General features: G+C 34.7%; 1 protein-coding gene across 3 annotated transcripts in view; it reads left to right on the forward strand.

Annotated features, from left to right (window-relative positions):
* Nucleotides 1-21,945, forward strand: part of Ercc6l2 (ERCC excision repair 6 like 2) — a 110,053-nt gene that overhangs the window by 20,329 nt on the left and 67,779 nt on the right. For all 3 annotated transcript variants that reach the window (XM_078030545.1, XM_078030544.1, XM_078030543.1), the window contains exons 4-11: nt 1,337-1,530; nt 9,397-9,558; nt 9,951-10,158; nt 12,659-12,799; nt 14,079-14,192; nt 15,989-16,108; nt 20,625-20,696; nt 21,430-21,575. In XM_078030545.1, coding sequence (XP_077886671.1) covers nt 1,337-1,530; nt 9,397-9,558; nt 9,951-10,158; nt 12,659-12,799; nt 14,079-14,192; nt 15,989-16,108; nt 20,625-20,696; nt 21,430-21,575 — 1,157 coding nt within the window. The remainder of the gene's footprint in view (nt 1-1,336; nt 1,531-9,396; nt 9,559-9,950; nt 10,159-12,658; nt 12,800-14,078; nt 14,193-15,988; nt 16,109-20,624; nt 20,697-21,429; nt 21,576-21,945) is intronic.

Consider the following 21,945-nt stretch of genomic DNA (forward strand, 5'->3'; position numbering starts at 1 on the left):
ATTTCAGTCCATGGTCAGTTGGTTCATAAATTATGAGCCTATGATAAGCCATTGGAGAGCATACCAGAGGAAGCTGCTTATGTCATCATGGTTGGGAAATGAAAGAGAAAGAAAGGAATCGGGGGCAGGGTCCCAATATCTTCTCCAACAGTGCATCCCCAATGGCCTAAGGTCCTCTCAGTAGGCTCCACCCCCCTAATAGCTCCATGTGCTGGGGACAAATTCCTTAACACATGGGCCCTTGGGGGACATTCCATTTCTAGAGTATAGCAGAGGGTTAGGAAAGATGTCCTTTTTGCATGACTTCAAGAAGGAGCAGGAGGACAGTTGAGATAATAAGCATCTTGAAAATCATTGCTATAGAGTAAAATAATGGAGCAGTAGCTAGAGAGAGATGTAGGGTTGAGAAAGAGGATTTTGTTTTGTTTCTTTGTAGAGCTTGTTTCTTGAATTCTGGGAAATATTATGTTTGCCTATAGATGTGGTCTACTGAAAATAAGAAAAGTTAGTTCTTTAGGGAAGATTGCAGGCCATTTCTGTAGGTTATAAGAAAAGATGGATGGGAGCCACAGGGTTAAGTTCAAAGGTTGTCTTGAAGATGTGAACAGCTCATGCATGGGCACAGGTGGGAAGGCAGGACATATGGAAGTATGTAGGTTGGCTACTTACAACATGGTATGAGAGATGGAGGTTTCCTTCTAATTGCTTCAATTTTCCCAGTGAATTTTCCATGTCCTCAACTAAAAGTTTCTGAGGGAGGGATAGATGAAATGGGCTTGGAAACTGAAGAGGGAAGAGAGCTCCAGAAGACCACATATTTCAAGAGAGGTGACTGGCCTGTCTTGTATACTCACAGTATTCTCTTGGCTCTTGAAGTTATTACTGGCTTCCTGATTCACTCTTTGGGGAGCCGTTTCTCTCATCTTTCAGTGCCTTTTATCAGTGGGAAAAAAAAACAACAACAGCTGTTCCTTTGGACAAGATTGGGTACCTATTTTGTTCTAATAAGACCTATTTAAGGAGTGAGGTTGTAGCTTGGTGGTAGAGTGCTCGTCTAGCACATGCGAGGCCCTGGGTTCGATACTCAGCACCTCATAAAAATAAATAAATAAGTAAAATAAAGAAAATATATCCTAAAAAAAAATGATCTATTTAAGCCACAAAATAGTTAGCCTTTAAGGGTCTTCTATGGCCAAATACAGCCAGTCACTCAGTTGTATTTTTATTCGCTAGTGTGGAAATTAAATCAAAGGATTGTAGATATTTTGGACTTCACTTTTTTGGCATTATTTTTCATTTTTAAAAAACACCCAATGTATTTTTCCTCTCCTTTTAGATGTTCTTAATAGTTGCTCCTCTTTCTGTCCTCTACAACTGGAAGGATGAATTGGATACCTGGGGATATTTCAGAGTCACTGTTTTACACGGTAACAAAAAGGACAATGAACTGCTTCGTATAAAGCAGAGGAAATGCGAAATTGCTCTAACAACTTATGAAACACTGCGCTTGTGTCTGGATGAACTTAACAGGTAGGGGTGTAATGGGAATGATTGCATTAAATTTCTACTGGCATCAATTATATTTATCCCTTTGGATTATGATTTTTAGAAGCTCTAAATGTCTTTAGCTTCTTAATTTTATTTTACATTTATTAAAATATGTAGTTTATAAGAACTTATTTTCTGCGAAGAGAAAACCTCCATCAGTGTTTCCACAGTTTCTTACATGTTTCCTAAATTTAGCCCAGGATGTCTGCTGAAGATTCTCAAGACTTGTTGTAAGGCTTGTTTACAATCTTTTGTGCATATGGTGCCTCTGTACTATGACAGAATCCAGAGTTCACGAATGATTTTAATTATGGGAGTCTGCTGGGAATGGAGAGTGGTAAAAAGCATGTGCAAACACACACACACACACACACACACACACACACACACACACACACACACACACAGAGGCTGAGAAGTACTATGGCCTAAGTTGTAAAAGGGAAAAAGGGATGTGGCCAGGAGACAACACAGTGGGTAAGCAGGAACATATCATGAAGAGTACTGAAAACCACTTAAGAGTATTCTGGTCTATATCTTTAGAGCAAGAGAGTGCTCTGGAGTGCTTTAGCATGTTCAGGATGATACAAATGATCAGATTTGCATTTTTGGTATTCTGGCTGCTGTGTATGCAGACAGGAGAGCTGGGTTGAAGGAGAAAGACTAGTTTGGAAGTTTGGCTGAATCATGCCTCTACCCCAAATCCACATGACAGGTCCCAGCCACAGTAATTAAGAATGCAATTGTATTTAAAAGTGGGTCTTTAATGAGTTGATTAAGTAGAAATTAGGTTGGGTGGGGCTGTAACCTAATGCTGACCTGGTAAGAAGAGAAACTGACACCAAGCACATGCATGCACAGAGGAAAGCATACCTAGCATGAAGGTAATCATCTGCAAGCCAAGGAGAGAGGGCTCAGAAGACACCCAAACCTGCTGACACCTTGATCTTGGGATCTCTAGCTTTCAGGATTGTGGGAAATTTTCTCTTGTTTAACTCATCCAGTCTGTGATATTTTATTTTGGCAAGGCTTTTATAATAGTCTGGCTGAGGGAACATAGTAGTCAGGTCTAAACTCTTCATAGTTGTGCCAGCAACAGCTTGAGCCTTGGTAAAATTGTTAACTTTGATCTGCTGTTAGCTAAGATGTGTGTCTGCCTGTTAGGATACAGTTTATACCTAGTATGGCATTAGAAAAAGTTCTTGAATATCTTTAAATTGCTAAAACAGTATATAGTCAATTATTGTCAGTGAAAGAGTTAATGGCAGAAAACCACATTATTTTTAAAGGTGATGCTTTCAAATCAAAATATAAATGCTTTGACATAAGATAAAAATGAATAAAAACAACAATCAGTAGTTGTTTCATTAATTTTATAAGTATAAAATATATTTAAAATTACAAAAGCCACTAACTAACTATGTAACTTTTAGTAAATCAACTCATCTGGAAAAATGACAGGGTGGGTCCAAAACTGACTGTTCAAACCCATCTGGAAAATTTTATTAGATTCAACTTTAATAAGCACTAATTTGGTACAAAATACTTAATACTGATTATAAGTATGGTTAGCCCTTCATACCTGGAAGTTCTACATCTGGGAATTTAACCAACTGCAGATTGAAAATAAAAAATAATGCATCTATACTGAACTTGTACAGGCTTTTTTCCCCCCCTTACATTATTCCCTAAACAATTCAATATAACCATTATTTCCATATCATTCACATTGTATTAGTTATAAGTAATATAGAGGTGATTTAAAGTATATGGAAGGATGTGCATTAGGTTTTATGCAAATACTGTGCCATTCTATATGAGCAACTTGAGCATTCATGGATTTGTCCCCTGGACCCATCCCCTGCAGACACCAAGGGACAGCTATATATAGTTTGATGAATCTTGACTAAGAACTGGCAAACTTTTGCTGTCAAGTACCACATATTTGGGGCCAGGTACAGCAACTCAGGAAGCTAAAGCAAGAGTTCAAAGCTAGCCTCAGCAACTTAGCCAGGCCCTAAGCAATTAAGCAAGACCCTGCCTCAAAATAAAAAAAGGGCTGGGAATGTGACTCAGTGGTTAAGTGCCTGTGGGTTGATTCCACAGTACCAAACCAAGCCAAACCAACCAACCAAACAAAAACCCCAGATAATTTTGAGGGCCACGTAAAGTATCTGTCAAGTATTATTCTTTTTAATTTTTATAACCCTTCAAATATATAAAAATTATTCTTAGCTTGCTAACTATACAAAATTGGTCACAAGCTAGATTTGGCCCTTCGATTGTAATTGACTGACCTCTGCTTTTGACAAATGGAAACTTGAACTCAACTATCATTCTAAACAAACTCTAACATATTTTTGTTGTCCCCAGACTTTTCTCTTTATTGTCATTCCTTCTCCAGTCTTTACCCATTGATTTTGATTTCTGTCACTACAGATGAGAAAAATAAAATTAGAAAGCACTCTTCATTTGTTTCTGACATTTTTTACTGAACATGTTTGAGATTCATCCATGTTATTGAGTATATCAGTGATTGTTGGTTTTTTAAAAATATTTATTTATTTAGTGGTGCTGGGGATTAAACCCAGGGCCTTGTAAATGCAAGACAAGCACTCTACCAACTGAGCTATATCCCCAGTCCTCAGTGATTGTTCTTTTTAAATGTTGAATTGTATTTCATTTTATAAGTATACCACATTTTGTTACCTATTCACTTGAGGATGTCCATTTGGGTTTTTCTAGTTTGAAATTATTATAAATAAAATTTCAAGAAGTATTTGTTTTTAAGCCTTTTTTCTAAACTATAATATTTTCATTTCTTTTGGGTAAATACCTGGGAGTAGAATTTCTGAGTTTCCAGGTAAGAGAAGGTTTAATTTTAGAAGAAACTGCCAAATCATTTTCTAGAATGGTCCTACCATTCTACCTTAGAGAGAGTTCAGTTGCTGCACATCCTCACCAGTGTTTGCATTGTCAGCCTTTGTTTTTAGCCATTTTAATGAGTATATAGTAGTATCTTTTTTTTTTTTAAAGAGAGAGTGAGAGAGGAGAGAGAGAGAGAGAATTTTTAATATTTATTTTTTAGTTCTCGGCGGACACAACATCTTTGTTGGTATGTGGTGCTGAGGATCAACCCTGGGCCGCACGCATGCCAGGCGAGCGCGCTACCGCTTGAGCCACATCCCCAGCCCAATATATATAGTAGTATCTTGTAATGTAATTTGCGTGTTTCTGATCCACACATACTTAAAAAGTCTATTCTACATTTGTTGAGTATAGTGTTCTATACATATTAAGAAGACTTGGTTAAGGCATTATTCAAGTGTTCTCCATCTTTACTGATTTTCTTTGACTTGGTTCATAGTTTCTGAGAGAGAAGTGTTGAGATCAAAGCCTGATTCCTCCTTTCAGTCTGCAGCTTTCATGTAGTTTTGGAGCTATATTATTAGGCACAGGTGCAATTACTGTTATTTTTTTTTCTGATGATTTATTCCTTGTATTTAAAAGTGTTTCTTTTTATTTCTAATAATATTTTTTGTCTTTGATATTAGCATCTGTAACAATAGATTCTTCTTATGCTTATTGTATGTATATAGTTTTCCATCTTTTATTTCACATTTCTTTTTTATATTTGAAGTGAATCTCTTTATAGTTAGCATATAGCTTTTAAAATCCATTCTGATAATCTTTGCCTTTCATTCAGGGTATTTAGACCATTCATACTTAATGTAATTATTGGTAAAGTTGGGTTTAGAACACCATTTTTTCCAGGTCTTATTAGCCCTTAGGGTTAATAAGTTAGCATGTTACTGTTTCATGGATGCTGGCCGAAGACAGGCAATTAAAAGCTTGGAGTAAAGCTGGGCATGATGGCACACGCCTATAATCCCAGCAGCTCAGGAGGCTGAGACAGGACTAGAGTTCAAAGCCAGCTTCAATAACAGTGAGGCACTAAGCAACTCAGTGAGACCCTGTCTCTAAATAAAGTACAAAAAAGGTCTGGGAATGTGGCTCAGTGGTCAAGTGCCCCTGAGTTCAATCCCTGGTACACACCCACCACCACCAAAAATAAGCATGGAGTGATTAAGTATGTTGTCCAAGTCTACGTAATGAAGTTAGTCATGGACATGAGATTTATACATTGACCATGTGTGGGTTTTTAACAAGCATACTGTACCCCCCAAGAGACTTAATACAGTTAGGTGAATTCGATAAGTTGATTTATGATAGTACCATTCATATTTTCATTATTCTTTACCTGCTTATGCCTTTAGACTATAAGCTCTTTAATATAGATTTTACTTTTAATTTTATATTTTGGTGCTTATTACACTTTTGGCACATATTAGTTACTGAAGAAATATTTGTTAATTGGTTATTTTCTATGACTGCTATAAATATTAAAGAATTCCGAGAATTATGTAACTACTAATTCTTTATTTATCTGATTAGTAGAATCAAAATATTACAATATTTGTTTATTTATTTTGTTGTATTTATTCGTTCAGATGTCTTTATTTTGATAGTTTTTTTTAAAGAATAATGTTTTATCTGACTAAATATTATTGCTGTGATAATGATACTCTGTACATTTATCATAGATAATCCAAAGGGTAGAAAAGCATACTATAGAGTATGAGTAAACTATATGTTTTTCTTATTCTATTTTTTTACTTTATTTTAATCTTTATCAAAGTTATATATGCATATGATTTGAAGGCCAAATATGATAAAAGAGTTGTAGGAAGAGCTGCAGTTTATTCCATCTACCCCTAAACTCCTTACTTGTACCTTCAGCTCATACTAATTGTCTTATTTTTTACATCTATGATTATACTATAACTTTAAAATTTTCTTCAGATTTCAATAATATCTTAAAGAAAATGAAGACTGCTGTGTTTTGCTTTTCACTTCTTCACTTTCGGGTAACCTAGTCCGACTATTCTGTGGAGTGGGAATTGGTCTCTAGGAGATTCAGCTACATCTTGAACAGACTGCTGAGCATTTCCTCACTCTAGTTTCCAGAGGCATCTGGTGCCACCAAGTCCTGGCCTTTTAAGACCTAAATGTATAAATCAGATTGCTTCTTGGCTTTCTCCACTGCTGGCTTACGATACTGCTTTTTCTGCTTTTGTAAGTCATCTTATCCATCTTTCCAACTTTGAGAGTTTTGTGGCTGTTTTCTCTCTTCCTCTTTGTTCTTGAAGGCTTTTCCCTTTTTCAGTTTTGAATTAAGAACATTTATATACTTACCCCTTAGATTTATCAGTTCTTTATATTCTCTGTCTATGTACACTAGTGGTATTGAATCATTTCAGTAAGTTGCATATAGCATGAGAACTTTTATCTGCAAATATTTTACCATTGGTCTCACACATAAGAAAATTAATATCAGATAAAATGTACTTAGTTATCCTTAAAATATCTTTATTATCTAATGTTTGTAAAGCAAGATTTAATAAAGCTTCAGATAATGAATCTGGTTACTTAGTGTTTTTAGTCTCTCCTAATTTGTTGTAAATCATCTTATCCATCTTTCCAACTCTTTTTTTTTTTTTTTTTCATGATGTGACCCTTTGAGGGGACCAAGCCAGTTGTTCTTAGGATGTCTCATATATTAGATTTGTCTGATTGCTTTCTCAAGAAATTGCTTTCTGCCGGGCTTGGTGGCGCATGCCTATAATCCCAGTGGCTCTGGAGGCTGAGGCAGGAGGATCACGAGTTCAAAGCCAGCCTCAGCAAGGGCAAGGCACTAAGCAACTCAGTGAGACCCTATCTCTAAATAAAATACAAAATAAGGTCAGGGACGTGGCTCAGTGGTCCAGTGCCCCTGAGTTCAATCCCCAGTAACAAAACAAACAAACAAAAACTGCTTTCCTCTACCATCTGATTTCTTGAGTAAACTGATTCTAGCCTAAGGTCTTAATTAGATTCATGTTTTTGGGCAAGGTTGCTTCATGAACAATGCTGTAGACTTCACATCATTGCACTTCAAAGGCCTGTTCCTGTCAGGCTTTTGCACTGTTAAAGACACCAGGCCTGTCCCAGAGGTTAAGGAGATGGTCACCAGACCCTTCCACTGTAAAGGTGTTTCTCTTATAATGAGCAAATAATTTGTGAGGTGATATTTTACTACCATTTAAGTATTCTCTCAGCCCTTTTACTTAGAAGTATTAGCGTATTCAAATTCTTGCCTGTATTATTTACTTTATTGGGTTTTATATGTTTTTCTATTTTCTTCTATACTTACTAATAGTATTTTCCTGTAAAGAAAAGCATCTCTCATTAATTAGGAATTAAGTACAATTTTGACCTTTAAAGTGGCAAAGTGAGTGTGTACTTCTTTTGCATCCCTAATTTGGGGAGTAAGCAGTTAACGTAACAGTTGTCTCCAACACAGTTTCTCACTGCTCAGCCCTTTTCCCTCTGAAGAAGACGTTAGGCAAAATGTCTTTTGCCCACCTTTTAATTGGTTTGCTTTCTATTGTGTTGAGTTGTAATAGTTCTTTATGTATTCCATATTCAAATCTTTTATCCAACTAGTATTTGTTAAAGTCCAACTAATCAGTTTTTAAGAAATTTTCTCGCTGTCATATCTAAAAAGTTTGTGTCTAACCCTGAATCATGAAGATTTTTTTTGTGTCTTGTGAACTTTATAATTTTACTTCATATTTAACTCTCTCGTCTATTTTGAATTAATTTTTAGCATAATGTGAGGAAAGGGTCTAAATTGAACTCCTAACTTTTATTTATTCAGGGCTTTCTACTTTATTATAGCTATTATTCTTGATGCTTCAGTATTCCAGTTAGGCTGGCTCCTGTTTCCTTTGGACATGTCATTTGTCTTTGAATACATCTGGGTTTTCTAACTCTTAAGCATTTCCCCTGTTCAGTGCCTAAAATTGACCATTCTCCATTTTCCACAGGACTCTGTTTCTTGTTCGTAGATTGACCACAATGCACAGGACTCTGTTTCTTGTTCGTAGATTGACCACAATGCATGCTCATTGCTACTGTAGTATCCAATGGTAGTACACTTTTTCAGTAAGCAGAGTAACTAACGTATTGCAGCTTTTAAAAAATCTTGAGTTTGTGTTGTTGTCTTCTCATGCAGATTTAATGTTACAAAGTTTTCTTTTATTTGTATTCTTATTTCCAGTTTGCTGCTTTAAAAAATTTTGTTGTCATTTAGTGATGTTTAAATTTCTTTTTTCATTTCACTGTTATTTTTTAAAAAAAATTTTAATATTTATTTTTTAGTTTTCGGTTGCCACAATATCTTTATCTTATTTTTATGTGGTGCTGAGGATCGAGCCTAGTGCCCGGCGCATGCCAGGCGAGCGCGCTACCGCTTGAGCCACACCCCCAGCCCGCATTCTACTGTTTTTTTTTGTTTGTTTTTTTGTTTTTTAAGAGAGATGGGGGGAGAGAGAGGGGGGGGGGAGAGAGAGAGAGAGAGAGAGAGGGAGAGAGAGAGAAAGAGAGAATTTTTTAATGTTTATTTTTCATTTCTGGGCGGACACAACATCTTTTTGTTTTTTGTATGTGGTGCTGAGGAATGAACCCGGGCCACGCGCATGCCAGGCCAGCACGCTGCCGCTTGAGCCACATCCCCAGCCCCCAGCATTCCACTGTTATTAAGCATAATCTCTGTACCCTTTTATATTCTTCATGCACATTTTATTCTTATACCCTATTTAAGCCTGTGACAACTAACTAGGTAAGAATACAATGAAATGGCCAAAGAATAAATAATGATGGGGTATACAAAACTTCGGTAGGGAAAACTGTTCTCTAAAAATTTTAATTTTCGCAGTGTTTCCTGATTTTACTCTTACTTTATAGTTTGGAGTGGTCAGCTATCATTGTGGATGAGGCTCATAGAATCAAGAATCCAAAGGCGAGAGTAACAGAAGTTATGAAAGCGCTCAAGTGTAATGTTCGCATTGGCCTCACTGGAACCATTCTTCAGAACAACATGAAGGAACTGTGGTGTGTTATGGACTGGTGAGTGAAAAAACTGTTTAGGAAAAACAATTATTGAGTACTTCTTTCCCTTAACGCTCTCTTGTTAGCTAATTGTTAGTTTTAGGAAACAAAAACCAAAAGATTAGTCATTTAACTGCAGAATTATTTGATCCTAAACATGGTGTATAGAGAATCCTATGCAAACCTACCTTTACATGTTATTCTTGGCATTGTAAGTATAGCTAACTTACCAATGCCGTCATTATCTTTTTATAAACTGAAACCGTTCTCAAAGAAGAACACTTTTTTCTTGGCTTTTGTTTTTGTTGTCTTATAAACAAGTGGATGAAGATATTTCTTAGATACAAAAATAAGTGAATGTTTTTCTTTTTAGATGACTTAATCACATTTTTCTTATTGCTTTACTGAAGGGCTGTGCCAGGACTTTTAGGTAGCAGGATCCACTTCAAGAAGCAGTTTTCTGACCCAGTAGAACATGGTCAGAGACACACAGCAACAAAAAGAGAACTAGCTACTGGCCGAAAGGCCATGCAAAGGCTTGCAGAAAAGATGTCTGGCTGGTTTCTCAGGCGAACCAAGACTCTCATCAAGGATCAGTTGCCTAAGAAGGAAGATCGGGTAAGAGCTGTATTTGTGTATATTATTATTAAATTCTTGTCTTTTTTTTTTCCTGAAAATTTTTCTTTCCTAGAGGAAGTCTGTCTTCTATGGTATTTTGTGAATATAATTTTGTGCCTTTTATTCTTTGTGGAAAAAAATTATTATGTGTGGAATTTCAGAAAACATTAATTGAGCTCAGTTGTTTTCCTTCCTAGTTTTACTAATCTGTGAGCTAACAGGTTTGAAGTTAATATATGTGTTAATCATCTTTCTGTTGCTATGAAACACTTGAGATAAATCAACTTAAAAGGAGGAAAGATTTATTTTGGCTCATGGTTTCAGAGGTTTCAGTCCATGTTTGCTTAGCCTTGTTGCTTTGGGCTGGAGGCAACAACATTGTGGCTTGAGTATGTAGTGAAACAAAGCTGCTCATGTCATGACATCTGGGAAGGAAAAGGAAAGATAGGAAGAATCTGAGGGTCCAGTATTTCCTTCAAGGGCAAGCCCCCAGTGACCCAGCTTCCTTTCACTGGACCCCACCTCCTAAAAGTTCCAGTAGTACCACCAGACCAAGCCTGTAGCATAGGGGCCTTGGAGGAAAAGTTATGATCCAAATCATAAAATTAATTAAATTCACTTCTTATCAAAGCCCATGAGACAATTCTTAAAGGAAATTAGACGAGCCTCTCTCCCTAATGTATTTTCTGTTCATGCTCTGTCTTCCTCGTACTGTCTACTTTCTACCACGCCATGTATTGGTACCTTAATTCTAACTATAGGACCAAGATGGTTAAGGGCTTTATTTCTAGGTTTGTTTTATGTAGAATGATATTGGCAATTATATAATCTAATTTTTTATAAATTTTAATAATGTGAGAAAATTACATTATTAAATTTTTAAAGAAAAATTCAGTTGACTTTTAAGAGAAATTTAAAAAAATATAGTAGTCTTTTATAGTTTTTGGTCTTGTCAATCTTTTAGCTCAGGAAATGGAATGAAGATTCTATAAATTACTATGAACTAAACCTCGTTAGTATTCTCCCAAATAAGGGTAACACCATCAAATGCCCTCTAATCTTAGGATATCCTGTTTAGTATTACTTTTAAAAGATAGACTTCCAAAGAAAATCCAACACTGATATGCAAGATGGGGAAATTGACACAGTATGTGACTTTTGATATTCATCTAAAGCAAAAATTATTATTGTATTTAGATATTTCACAATCTCCTCACTTTAAAAAATATTTTATATAATTGTATGTTATTTAGTTATTCATCTAGTAGGAACAATGAAATTATAAATATATGAAGAGAGAATTGTGCATAGAGGTTTCAAACTTGGGCTCTAAAATCAGCTTGAAATGGCTTCCCCACTTAAAAGTTTTATGCCGAGGTTCTCAAACTTGGATTTTTTCATTTGTTAAATGGAAATAATGATAAGCCAACCTCATATGGTTGCTCTAAAGTGCATGGTACAGAAGAAATGTTTAGTAAATATTACTGTGTTTAATAATAACAACTCACAAAAACCTTTATATTGCAATTATTGACCATGGTCTTCTGTATTCTCTTTTTGTTCTTACATATACTTTTATATTCAACACTGGGGAGTCAAGATATGCTTAATATTATACATATATTTATTAAAAATCTAGCCTTGTTTCCTATGTTTGCCCAATGTCATGTCATTTTTCTACAATATTATTCTGTGGTGTTGATATACACATAAATATTCATAAACAGCTTTTCCTTTTTGCTCATATTCCTCAAAGTCCTATTATGAATGTGTGTATGAATGTATGTATGTTTAGTTTATGAATCTAGTAACACATAGCTGTATCTAGAAGAATTTTGACAATCTCTGGTGCTACCATGAGGTAAATTATATTCCTCATAACCTAGTGACATTGTTTCATCATATTTTCTTGAATTTGGGCACAAAATAGCAATTTATATTTGCTTTGATATACATTTACTTAACTCTTTGTCTTTCCTAATCTTAAAAGTTTATATTATGATATTAAATACAAATAACGATGTTTTCAGTTTCCAGTAATATGAAGTTTTAAATTTTTTTAAGGTTTCCAATTATTTAGTAGTCACTTATTATTCATACTTTTTAAATGAAATCTTTTATTTCCTTAGCAAGTTTTTTTTGTTTGACCTAAATTGAAATAATTTATTTGCATGATGGATTAATATATAACCTTGAAAAGACCCACAGTATATTGAAAAATACATAAGGAAATCATGTAACTTGATTTTCATGTTATATTTCCTTTTAATTGAAAGCCAAGAAATTCTGTGAGGTTTATTTGAAAATGAAATTATGATTTGGTAGCCAAGAGTTTAAGAGAATTGGGAAAAATTTTCATAATGAGGGAAAGTACAGGGAAAAATTAATCATCAGTTTTCACAAATTCACTAATATAATTTGTGAATTCTAATATACATTGTATTTATTATTATTGCTATTAAAATGATACTAATACTCGACTTGTATTTTTTCTTGGAAGATGGTTTATTGCTCTCTGACGGATTTCCAGAAAGCTGTCTATCAAACAGTGTTAGAAACAGAAGATGTCACTCTGATACTTCAATCTTCTAAGCCTTGTACCTGCAGCAGTGGCCGGAAAAGGAGAAATTGTTGTTATAAGGTAAGCATTTCAGTGTGTCTTTACCATCTTGCCTTATCATCTTGTATTCTGTGTTAGTGCCAAAGTAAGTAGTAGATAAACAAAATGACTTTTCCTCAGATAGTTTTTTAACTTTGGAAAGAAGTTATAAGTTTTAAAGAGAGAAAAGTTTTCAAAAATTGTTTATAATATCAAATAGTTACCACATATAAAATACAATATTTAAGCATTTTGAAAAATTAATTTTAGATGCTTCAATTTGATATCCTCTCTTTTAGCTTTTGCTGGAAAGTAGGCCACTTTTATCATGAAATTTCATTTAAAGTATAAATTAGCAAGGTGCAGTGGTGCATGCCTGTAATCCCAGTGTCTTGGAAGGTAGGAGAATCGAGAGTTCAAAGCCAGCCTCAGCACCACCAAGGCACTAAGCTATTCAGTGAGATCCTGTCTTCTAAATAAAATACAAAAAGGGCAGGGGATGTGGCTCAGTGGTCGAGTACCCCTGAATTTAATCCCCAGTACCCCCACAAAAGTATAAATTAATATAAATATTAGAATTAATTTTGTCATTATCCACTAGTGGTAAAATGATTTACTCCTTAATGACAGTCTTAAATACTATCAGATATATATATCTAATTATATTTATAATCATCTACTTTGGTAGTTTCAATTGTGTCTTAAATACTATTCAGATGTTAGACATAGTGTCAGTTTAATAGAAACTATATCAGTAGAATAAAAGTTTGTTTTAGAAACAAATTTCATTTGTACTTTTTTTCCTTGCCATCTATCTTTCCTGTTCTTTCTTCGCCTATTTTATGTCACATATCCATATACATACAAGAACCCTAAATAAATAATTAAGTAGATGGATATTTATTTAATCTCATCTACTTTACTATTTTAACTACTTCCCCTTTTTGAAATAGCTCAGTTTCCTGGAAAATGTTGAAACATAAATTGTAGAATAAAGAGGTCTGTGTAGTGCTGTAACTATGTCATAGCTTTGTCACCAGGAAACTTTTAATAGCAGCAACATTTCTATTACTATGTATTACAAGGATAAACATGCTCCAAAATGAGGATTTAAAAAGCATTATTATATTATGATTCACCAAAAATGATTCCATGTTATTGATTCATAGATATTTTGTATATAGTTGACCATCATTTTCTTAGAATTCATTGTGCCAAAGTAACTAGATAATAAATATTGTGAGATATTTTTTGACTTAGCAGTTACATAGCCATGTAAGTTCTTTTCTTGTTTTTAATTTCTACATTTTTCTGGTTACAGACCAATTCCCGTGGTGAAACGGTACAAACCTTGTGTCTCAGTTACCTCGCAGTCCTTCAGAAGGTGGCTAATCATGTCGCACTGTTGCAAGCTGCCAGTACCTCCAAACAACAGGTGTGGGTTGGCTTTTTACATTTTTTTTTATGATACTATTGGTATAAAAGTGATATTGCTATTGGTATAAATTGGTGTTTAGTATAAAATTTCTTAGCTAAATATTCCTAAGGTGTTTTTGTGTGTGTGTGTGTGTGTGTGTGTGTGTCTGTGAAGTTTAAAAGAAAACTGAGTTACTCATTTTAAAATTTAGGTGGCTGGGGATGCAGCTCACTGTTAGAACTCATGCCTAGCATGCATGAGGCCCTGGGTTCGGTCCCCAGTTCCAAAACAATAATAAAAAATAAAATGTTAATATTAAGAAGCATGTACACTTAAACTTTTAATCAAACTGAGAACATTTAAACTTAAAAACTTTTTTATGCTTCTTGGGCTGGGGCTGGGGCTCAGTGGTAGTGCGCTTGCCTAGCACATGGGAGGCCCAGGGTTTAATCCTCAGCACCACATATAAATAAATGAATGAATGAATGAATGAATGTATTGTGTCCAACTACAACTAAAAAAAAATAAATAAGTGTTTCGTTTTAAAAAAACTTTTTTATGCTTCTAATAATGCTCATTTATTCTCCCTAATATACTTTGGTATAATTACTAAGTAAGATATTTGATCAGGCTATTCCATTAATAAAATATCTAATTATATTTTATCTACTCTGGGTAAAAGTAGGATAACTAATATGCATATTAAATATTAGGACTTTTTCCTAAAGTGGAAAAAATCAATAATTTCAGAATTTAGTTTAAAATATAATCATCTACTTTGGTAGTTTCAATTGTGTCTTATCCTAGAGCATAACATAAATAAAAAGATCTTTTCAAAAGCCTTTTATGAAATGATTTTATTTTATTTTCATGTTATTGTTGATGTTGTTTAAATTTAATTTTGAAATTTTGAATTTAATATTATTCTTTGATAGTACTGTTATGGGGAGCCACTTCAGAAACACTCTAAGTCCAAATTGAAATCAAAGGGGGATTTATTTACCTGGCCGGAGATGGTCACCCACCCATACAGACTGAAGTATGTGGAAGAGCAGCAACCACTTGGTCTGTGTCTTGGAATTTAAGGATGAAAACCGAAGCTCAGGGACTTTCCTTAGTGTCATGTAAGCAAACCAGTTGTAGAAGCTAAGGCAGCAATTAGCACAGGAACTCAAGACAATCACATCTTGGGTTTGAGCAGGTGTTAGTCAAGCATATCCTGAGTTCGGGCAGGTTGTTAATGGAGGCAAGAATCTACTTCAAAGTCCTGGGTCATTAAGACCATCATATTCTGGGTTGAGTACATTTTGTGGGGTATAAAGTACAGCAAACAATATATTGTAAGAAAACAGCTTTCATTTCAGTCAGAAACAGCTCTTGTAATAGTTTTTTTTTTTTTTAATAGAAAACTGCAAAATGGAGTCTTAGGCCTGCCTATGGCCGTTCTTGCTTTATAATTGACTTATCTCACTTATCAAAATCTTATATCTATAATCTATATTTTTTATTAGCCTATAACCTATAACTTATACTCTTATTGATTGTATTTATCAGTACACTTACTCTTGGGGGTGTTTATTTCCCAGTTTTGGAAATTTTGAAAAAGTAATAATAAAGTTAGTAGTCATATTTATCAAAGCATATATCTTAATATCACTTTAAGATTTTCTGAGTTATTCTGATTTAGAGAAGGCAAAATCTTCAAAGTAATGCATTCCTTGTAAATATAACTATTTTCTCCACAAACAATTTCAATGTATGCAGGTTTAAATGTGTTAAGTTGAAATTCTTATCTTTTACCTCTCCCTCACAAGGAAACCCTTATCAAAAGGATATGTGATCAGGTATTTTCCAAATTCCCGGATTTTGTGCAGAAAAGCAAAGAATCGTCCTTTGAAACTCTTTCTGATCCTAAATACAGTGGGAAAATGAAGGTGAGTACTCCTTTTTTAGGTTGCACACAGATGGAGATGACATTCACAGTATTTATCCATGGTATGGCAGGGACACCAGCTAATCAGAACAAGTTCTCAAACGTTCAGAAGAGACAGTGGCTATGGATAGCTGGTGTAGATCTATTTGCATTTGCCTAGTCACTAGGAACCCTGCAAACAGATGTGTGCGTACAGTAGTTCTCAGTAGCAGTCATATCAAATGTACTTCAGCCTTTCCTTATTGATGTATTGACTTATGCCCTCTTAAAATGTGTGCTGTTACTACAAACATAATAGCTGTTCCTCAAAAAGGGGAAATGGTTTACTGAAAGTGTAAATGCAAGTGCTAGACAGGAAGGTGAGGATAGGTGTTGAAAGAATTCTTTGAAGAGCTCATGATGGGCAAAGTATCTGTGCCTATACTGAATTGCCTACCTTTTTTTTCACTTGGTGACCTAAATTGTAAGTTTGCAAGGAAACTTCATTGTGCACAGGGAAACTGACTTGTAGCCATGCTGAAGGAGGGCTGTGAGAGGTAAAGCTAGGTTCTCCACCCATGATCCCAGGCCTTCGACATTGCCTCTGACAGCTGCTTGAAAGCTGGCAGCTTCCAGCCTCCTGGCAAGAAAACACTTTTGCTTAGCTTCTTTATTACAAAGAACTTTTATTTATAGATTCAGAGCTTTTTGCAGAATAATTCCCAACTTTATAATTAATAAAAAGGTAAACTATTTCTTTTGGCAAAAAGAGTATAAAAAGGAAATAATTGAAAGTAGTTAGCTTTTTTTTTTTTTCCCCCCCCTGAAAATACCTTTAACAGTTAATCTAGATAAGCTTGTCATGGTTTGGTTGCTTGGGACCTCTGAATAGATATTTTAGGACTATTTCTCATCATTTGATTAACAACATCATCTGGTGATATATTGATTTGGTGATCTGAACCTATTGGTTTACCATAGAATTATTGCCTGTGGCATAAAGAACTCCAAGTAATTGAGTTGTACATTCTTTTTGAATTGAGGTGTCAAAGACTCAGGTTCTGCTTGTCTTATCTCAGGTCAACGTATACAGCTACAAGGACTGTGAACATAATGCCTGCTATAGTCTTCATATGCTCAAAATTATACTCATGACCCAGCTCTTTATCTTGAGTGTTAAGGTTATTGTTTATTTCAGCTACCATTCAGGGGATAGTCACAAGTTTCACTCATTCACCTGATAAGAATTCTCAGTTTTCTCCCATTGGGAATGCCACCTAGTAAGAGGGGCACAGAAAAAAAGTGTTGCTCAAATCACACAAAGTTCACTTTTCTAGGCCTGTCTGGCAAAGTTGAGAAAAGTTAGATCCACATTACCTTTGCTGTGAACCTCTCAAATTTAGGCTTTTTAAAAAAAATAGGTAGGTTGTCGTGTTCTGTGGAAGACAACTAAGTGGTAAAACTTTGGGTCTGTATTATCAAGGCTTCGACATGTGTTGACAGTATTGTCATTTTTTAAATTTCTTATAAGAGATCTTAATTTATAGTTATTTATTTAGTGAGTTTGTTTAAATTAGCCTAATGAAGATCTCCAATCTAAAAGTGTTCACTTTTCTTATGGCTTGTTTTTGTTTTTACTGTAAAATATTTGAAAATGCCTAAAGTTAATATGTAATGATACCACCCCAAACAATAAGAGTAGATTTCTTGTCCTTGTACATTCTTTCGGGGAATGAAAAGAAAAGTCACAGATCAGGAGAAAGTGTTTGCAAACCAATAAAGAATGGTGTTCAAAAGATAAAAAGAACTCTTAAAACTCAACAGTAAGAAAACAGGTAACCCAAATTAAAAGTAGGTCAAAGATCTGGATAGATATCTCACCAAAAACATGAACAGGTGGCAAATAGCATATGCAAAGATGCTCAAAATCATATGCCATTAAGGAATTGCAAAATAAAACACGATGCCACTGCACACCCATTAAAATGGCCGAATCCAGAGCAATGAAAACATGAAATGCTGGGGAGGGTATGGAGCACCAGGGCTCCCATTTGTTGCTGGTGGGATGCAGTGGTGCAACTACTTTGGAAGATAGTTTGGTGGTTTCTCACAAAGCTCTTATCTTTTGAGCTTTTAAATTTAAATATTTAGTAAAGATTTAAAATTTAAATTTAAAAAAATAATACCTTAATTATGCTCTTATCAGATGATCCAGCAATCACAGGTCCTGGTATTTACCCAATTGAGTTAAAACAAATTAAATTAATGAGTTTTCATGAGCTAAAAACTACATCTTCACAAGAACCTCTATGACTATATTTATAATTGCCAGAGCTTGGAAGTAACAAGGATGCCCTTCAGTAGGTGAATGGATAAGCAAACTGGTGCCATCAGACAATGGAATATCATTTAGCAATAAAAATTATTAGGCTATCAAACCATGAATTTCATGGGGAAACCTTAAATGCATATTGTTAAATGGAAGAAGCCAGTCTGAAAAGATTATATGATTCCAACTATATAACACTCTGGAAAAGGAAAAATTATAGAGGCAATAAAAGGTGGTTTCTATGAGTTCTGGAGGAAGGAAGGCTGATAGGTGAAGTACAAGGAATTTTTAGTGCAATGAAACTGTTTTTTATAATACTATAATTGTGTGTGTGTATGTGTATGTTATGATTCAGTTTTTTCCAAGCCCATAGAACCATACTACACAATGAATGAATCCTAGTGTAAGCTGCAAACTTCAGTATTAATATATTAATATCCTTAATCAGTTGTTACAAATGTGCCATAGTAATAATGATAAGTGATTTATTTTCTTGTAATGTTACTAGAATAGTAGGCCAGAGGCCTGACTCTGGGGATCCAGTAAATCAAGCCCATCTACTCATTGCAAACACCAAACTGAAAAGGTAATGGTAAAAAACTTGAAAGGAACTTTAATCAGTGCAGCTGCACCAGGAAGACAAGGAGGCCCCTGTCCATGGCCCTGAAGTTTAAAAAATAGGGAATGAAGGCTAAAGTTGGGGTGTTTGCCAAGATGATTGTGATCAGGTGTGGTATGTACATCCTTATCTCAGGATTGGTTCAGAGGGGACTTTCTTCCTCCCCCAATTCCATACAAAACTTGATGTTGCATGAGGAATAGCTTCTGCTCATCACAAGATGTTTATGAGATCAGACCTTTTCCTGGTATCCAAGGAGACTCCCAGCAAAGGAAACAGATGCAAAGTAGAGGCAGGGATGCCAAGCCTTTAATCCTGCTTTTAGCTAGTGATTGTGTTTTACATGAAATTCAAATGTACATAGTTTATGGGATTCGTGATTTTATTAATTATAAAGCTAAATGCAAGTTAAAACTTACTTTTTAAGTTCTTCAGATATTGAAATAATGTTTATTTTGGCAGTAACATTTTCATTTACCATTTGATTATTTATCTGAGTAGATTTCTTTAAAAAATCTTCACAGCTTTTTCGAGATATTGGCAATAGGAATCAAACAGCACAGCATCTTCTTCACTTGCTCAGTTATTAAGAGAGTGTTTTATTGGTTGTAAATTTTTTTTATTTAAAAGTTTGAATATTTATCATTGAATGCATAAAATTTCTTAAGTGTTTGTTTCATAGTTAAGAAAAACTTCAAACATAATTCAGAAAATTCCTTTTTCCCCCTCTGTGGGTTGCTTTTCCATGGTGTTCTGAAACTGTCATTGCCAGATGTGGAAATGTCTGTTTAAAAATAACAGCATTACTATTAGACTCAAGGCTTTATAAGTTTGCTTCCTCCTCAAATGCTTCATGTGTGGGGACAGATTATTGGCATTTTGAGGTCAAAATCCAATCTGGAAGTCAGGGTTTAACTATAAATAGAGAAACAAAGGGGAGAAAATGAGAAGAGGTGTATATCGGACTGATTAGTCTAGGAAAATAAATATCAAGACTTTTGGAACCTAGATGTAATTGTACACATTCCATCACATCTATCTAGAGACAGCATAAATACTTCCCAAAAGGTATGCTTTCTATAATTTAGTTTCTTTTTTTTTTTAAGAAAGAGTGAGAGAGAGGGGAGAGAGGGAGAGAGAGAATTTTTTAATATTTATTTTTTTTTAGTATTTGGCGGACACAACATCTTTGTCTGTATGTGGTGCTGAGAATCGAACCCGGGCCGCACGCATGCCAGGCGAGCGCGCTACCGCTTGAGCCACATCCCCAGGCCTAGTTTCTTAATGTATTATAGGTATAAAAAACATGTATTTTCGAAATTAAATTAATCCATTTAAATGCATCCTATAACCTAAAATGGTTCCTTTTTATTGAAACCAGATGAGATGAAAAAAGTTCTGACAGTATGATGAATAACATGTAATATTTAATACTTCTCTAACTTGGATAAAATAAAAGGAATTAGCAAAGATGACTAAAATCAGCACTGTATAAAACTAATTTTTAAGAAATTCTTAAGTGATGTTCATACGTAGAAAGTGTATTTTCAGCTGGGATTGGTTCACTCATGTTCTGTGGTTCATTTCCAGGTTCTTCAGCAGCTTTTAAATCATTTCCGAAAAAACAGAGATAAGGTTCTTCTCTTCTCTTTTTCCACCAAGGTGAGTTTTATCTGATATGTATTTTTGATATGCCCAGCCTTGGCTTCTGAGACATAAAGCAGAAGGGACATAATAGCTTACAGCCATATTTTTCTGTCTTCCATACAGTATTAAATGGCGACAAGGTAAAAAATTTGAGGTTTTCAAATAGACACTTAAATCTCAATTATATCAGGGGCTACTGTCAGATGTTAAATTCAAAAATAGATTTTCATTTTCTGTTGATTGCATGTTTATGATTAAGGTGTTCTCTGGGACACTTGAGATATTTTAGAATTTAGAAAATAATACTAATAATGTAACATGTTTACATAAATCATTTAACTAGTAATTTCTTTTTTTTTGGTTTTAGTTTTCAAAAGAGTAGATGATCTTTTCGATCGTTTTTTAAGCAAAGGTTTCTGAACATTAAAGCCAGTTTCAGAAAAATGGAAAGAAATATATGGTCTGATGTGAGAATAATATCTATCTATCTATCTATCTATCTATCTATCTATCTATCTATCTATCTATCTATCTATTTAGCGATGCTGGGAATCCAAACCAAGGCCCAGCATGTGGTAGGCAAGTGTTCTACCACTACTACACCTGGCTCTCAAAATATTTACTGCTCATGGAATTTTAAGATAGAAACCATGAGCACCAATAATACTTAGTAAGTCTAACGTTTGTGATGAAAAGAAACTCATAAACCAAGAATTCCCATTTGTCCCCCTCCCTGTCTTTCCTCCAGTTGCTTGACGTGCTCCAGCAATACTGTATGGCATCTGGGCTGGATTACCGGCGACTTGATGGAAGTACAAAATCAGAGGAAAGGCTCAGGATCGTGAAGGAGTTCAACAGTACACAAGATGTTAACATTTGCCTTGTCTCTACAATGTAAGAAATTAAATTTGATATCTTGATTTTTATCTAGTTGTTTTTAATACTTAAGATAATTTTTAAAAATGTTACTAGATTGATTTTTAGTGAATATGCTTAAATGCTTTTTTTATGTGAGTTTAAGGAGAAGCAGGAAAATGTGTTAAGTACAACTGATAAACAAAATCTTGAATTTTTCCTAATCTTTTCTCTCCTTTCCTTTATCATCACTTAATTCCCTTGTAAGTGTAGATTTATAGACATGAGCCTCATATCTTGTGGTGAGAACAATCAGACTTCTTATCCATTGGATAACTGAGAGTCACTGCAGAAGCAGTTTACCAAGTTGAGCACACTCAGGGGGCCCTTCAGAGCCTGTTGGGCGGGG

This window comes from Ictidomys tridecemlineatus, chromosome 13, assembly GCF_052094955.1.
Source record: "Ictidomys tridecemlineatus isolate mIctTri1 chromosome 13, mIctTri1.hap1, whole genome shotgun sequence".
Taxonomy (NCBI): domain Eukaryota; kingdom Metazoa; phylum Chordata; class Mammalia; order Rodentia; family Sciuridae; genus Ictidomys; species Ictidomys tridecemlineatus.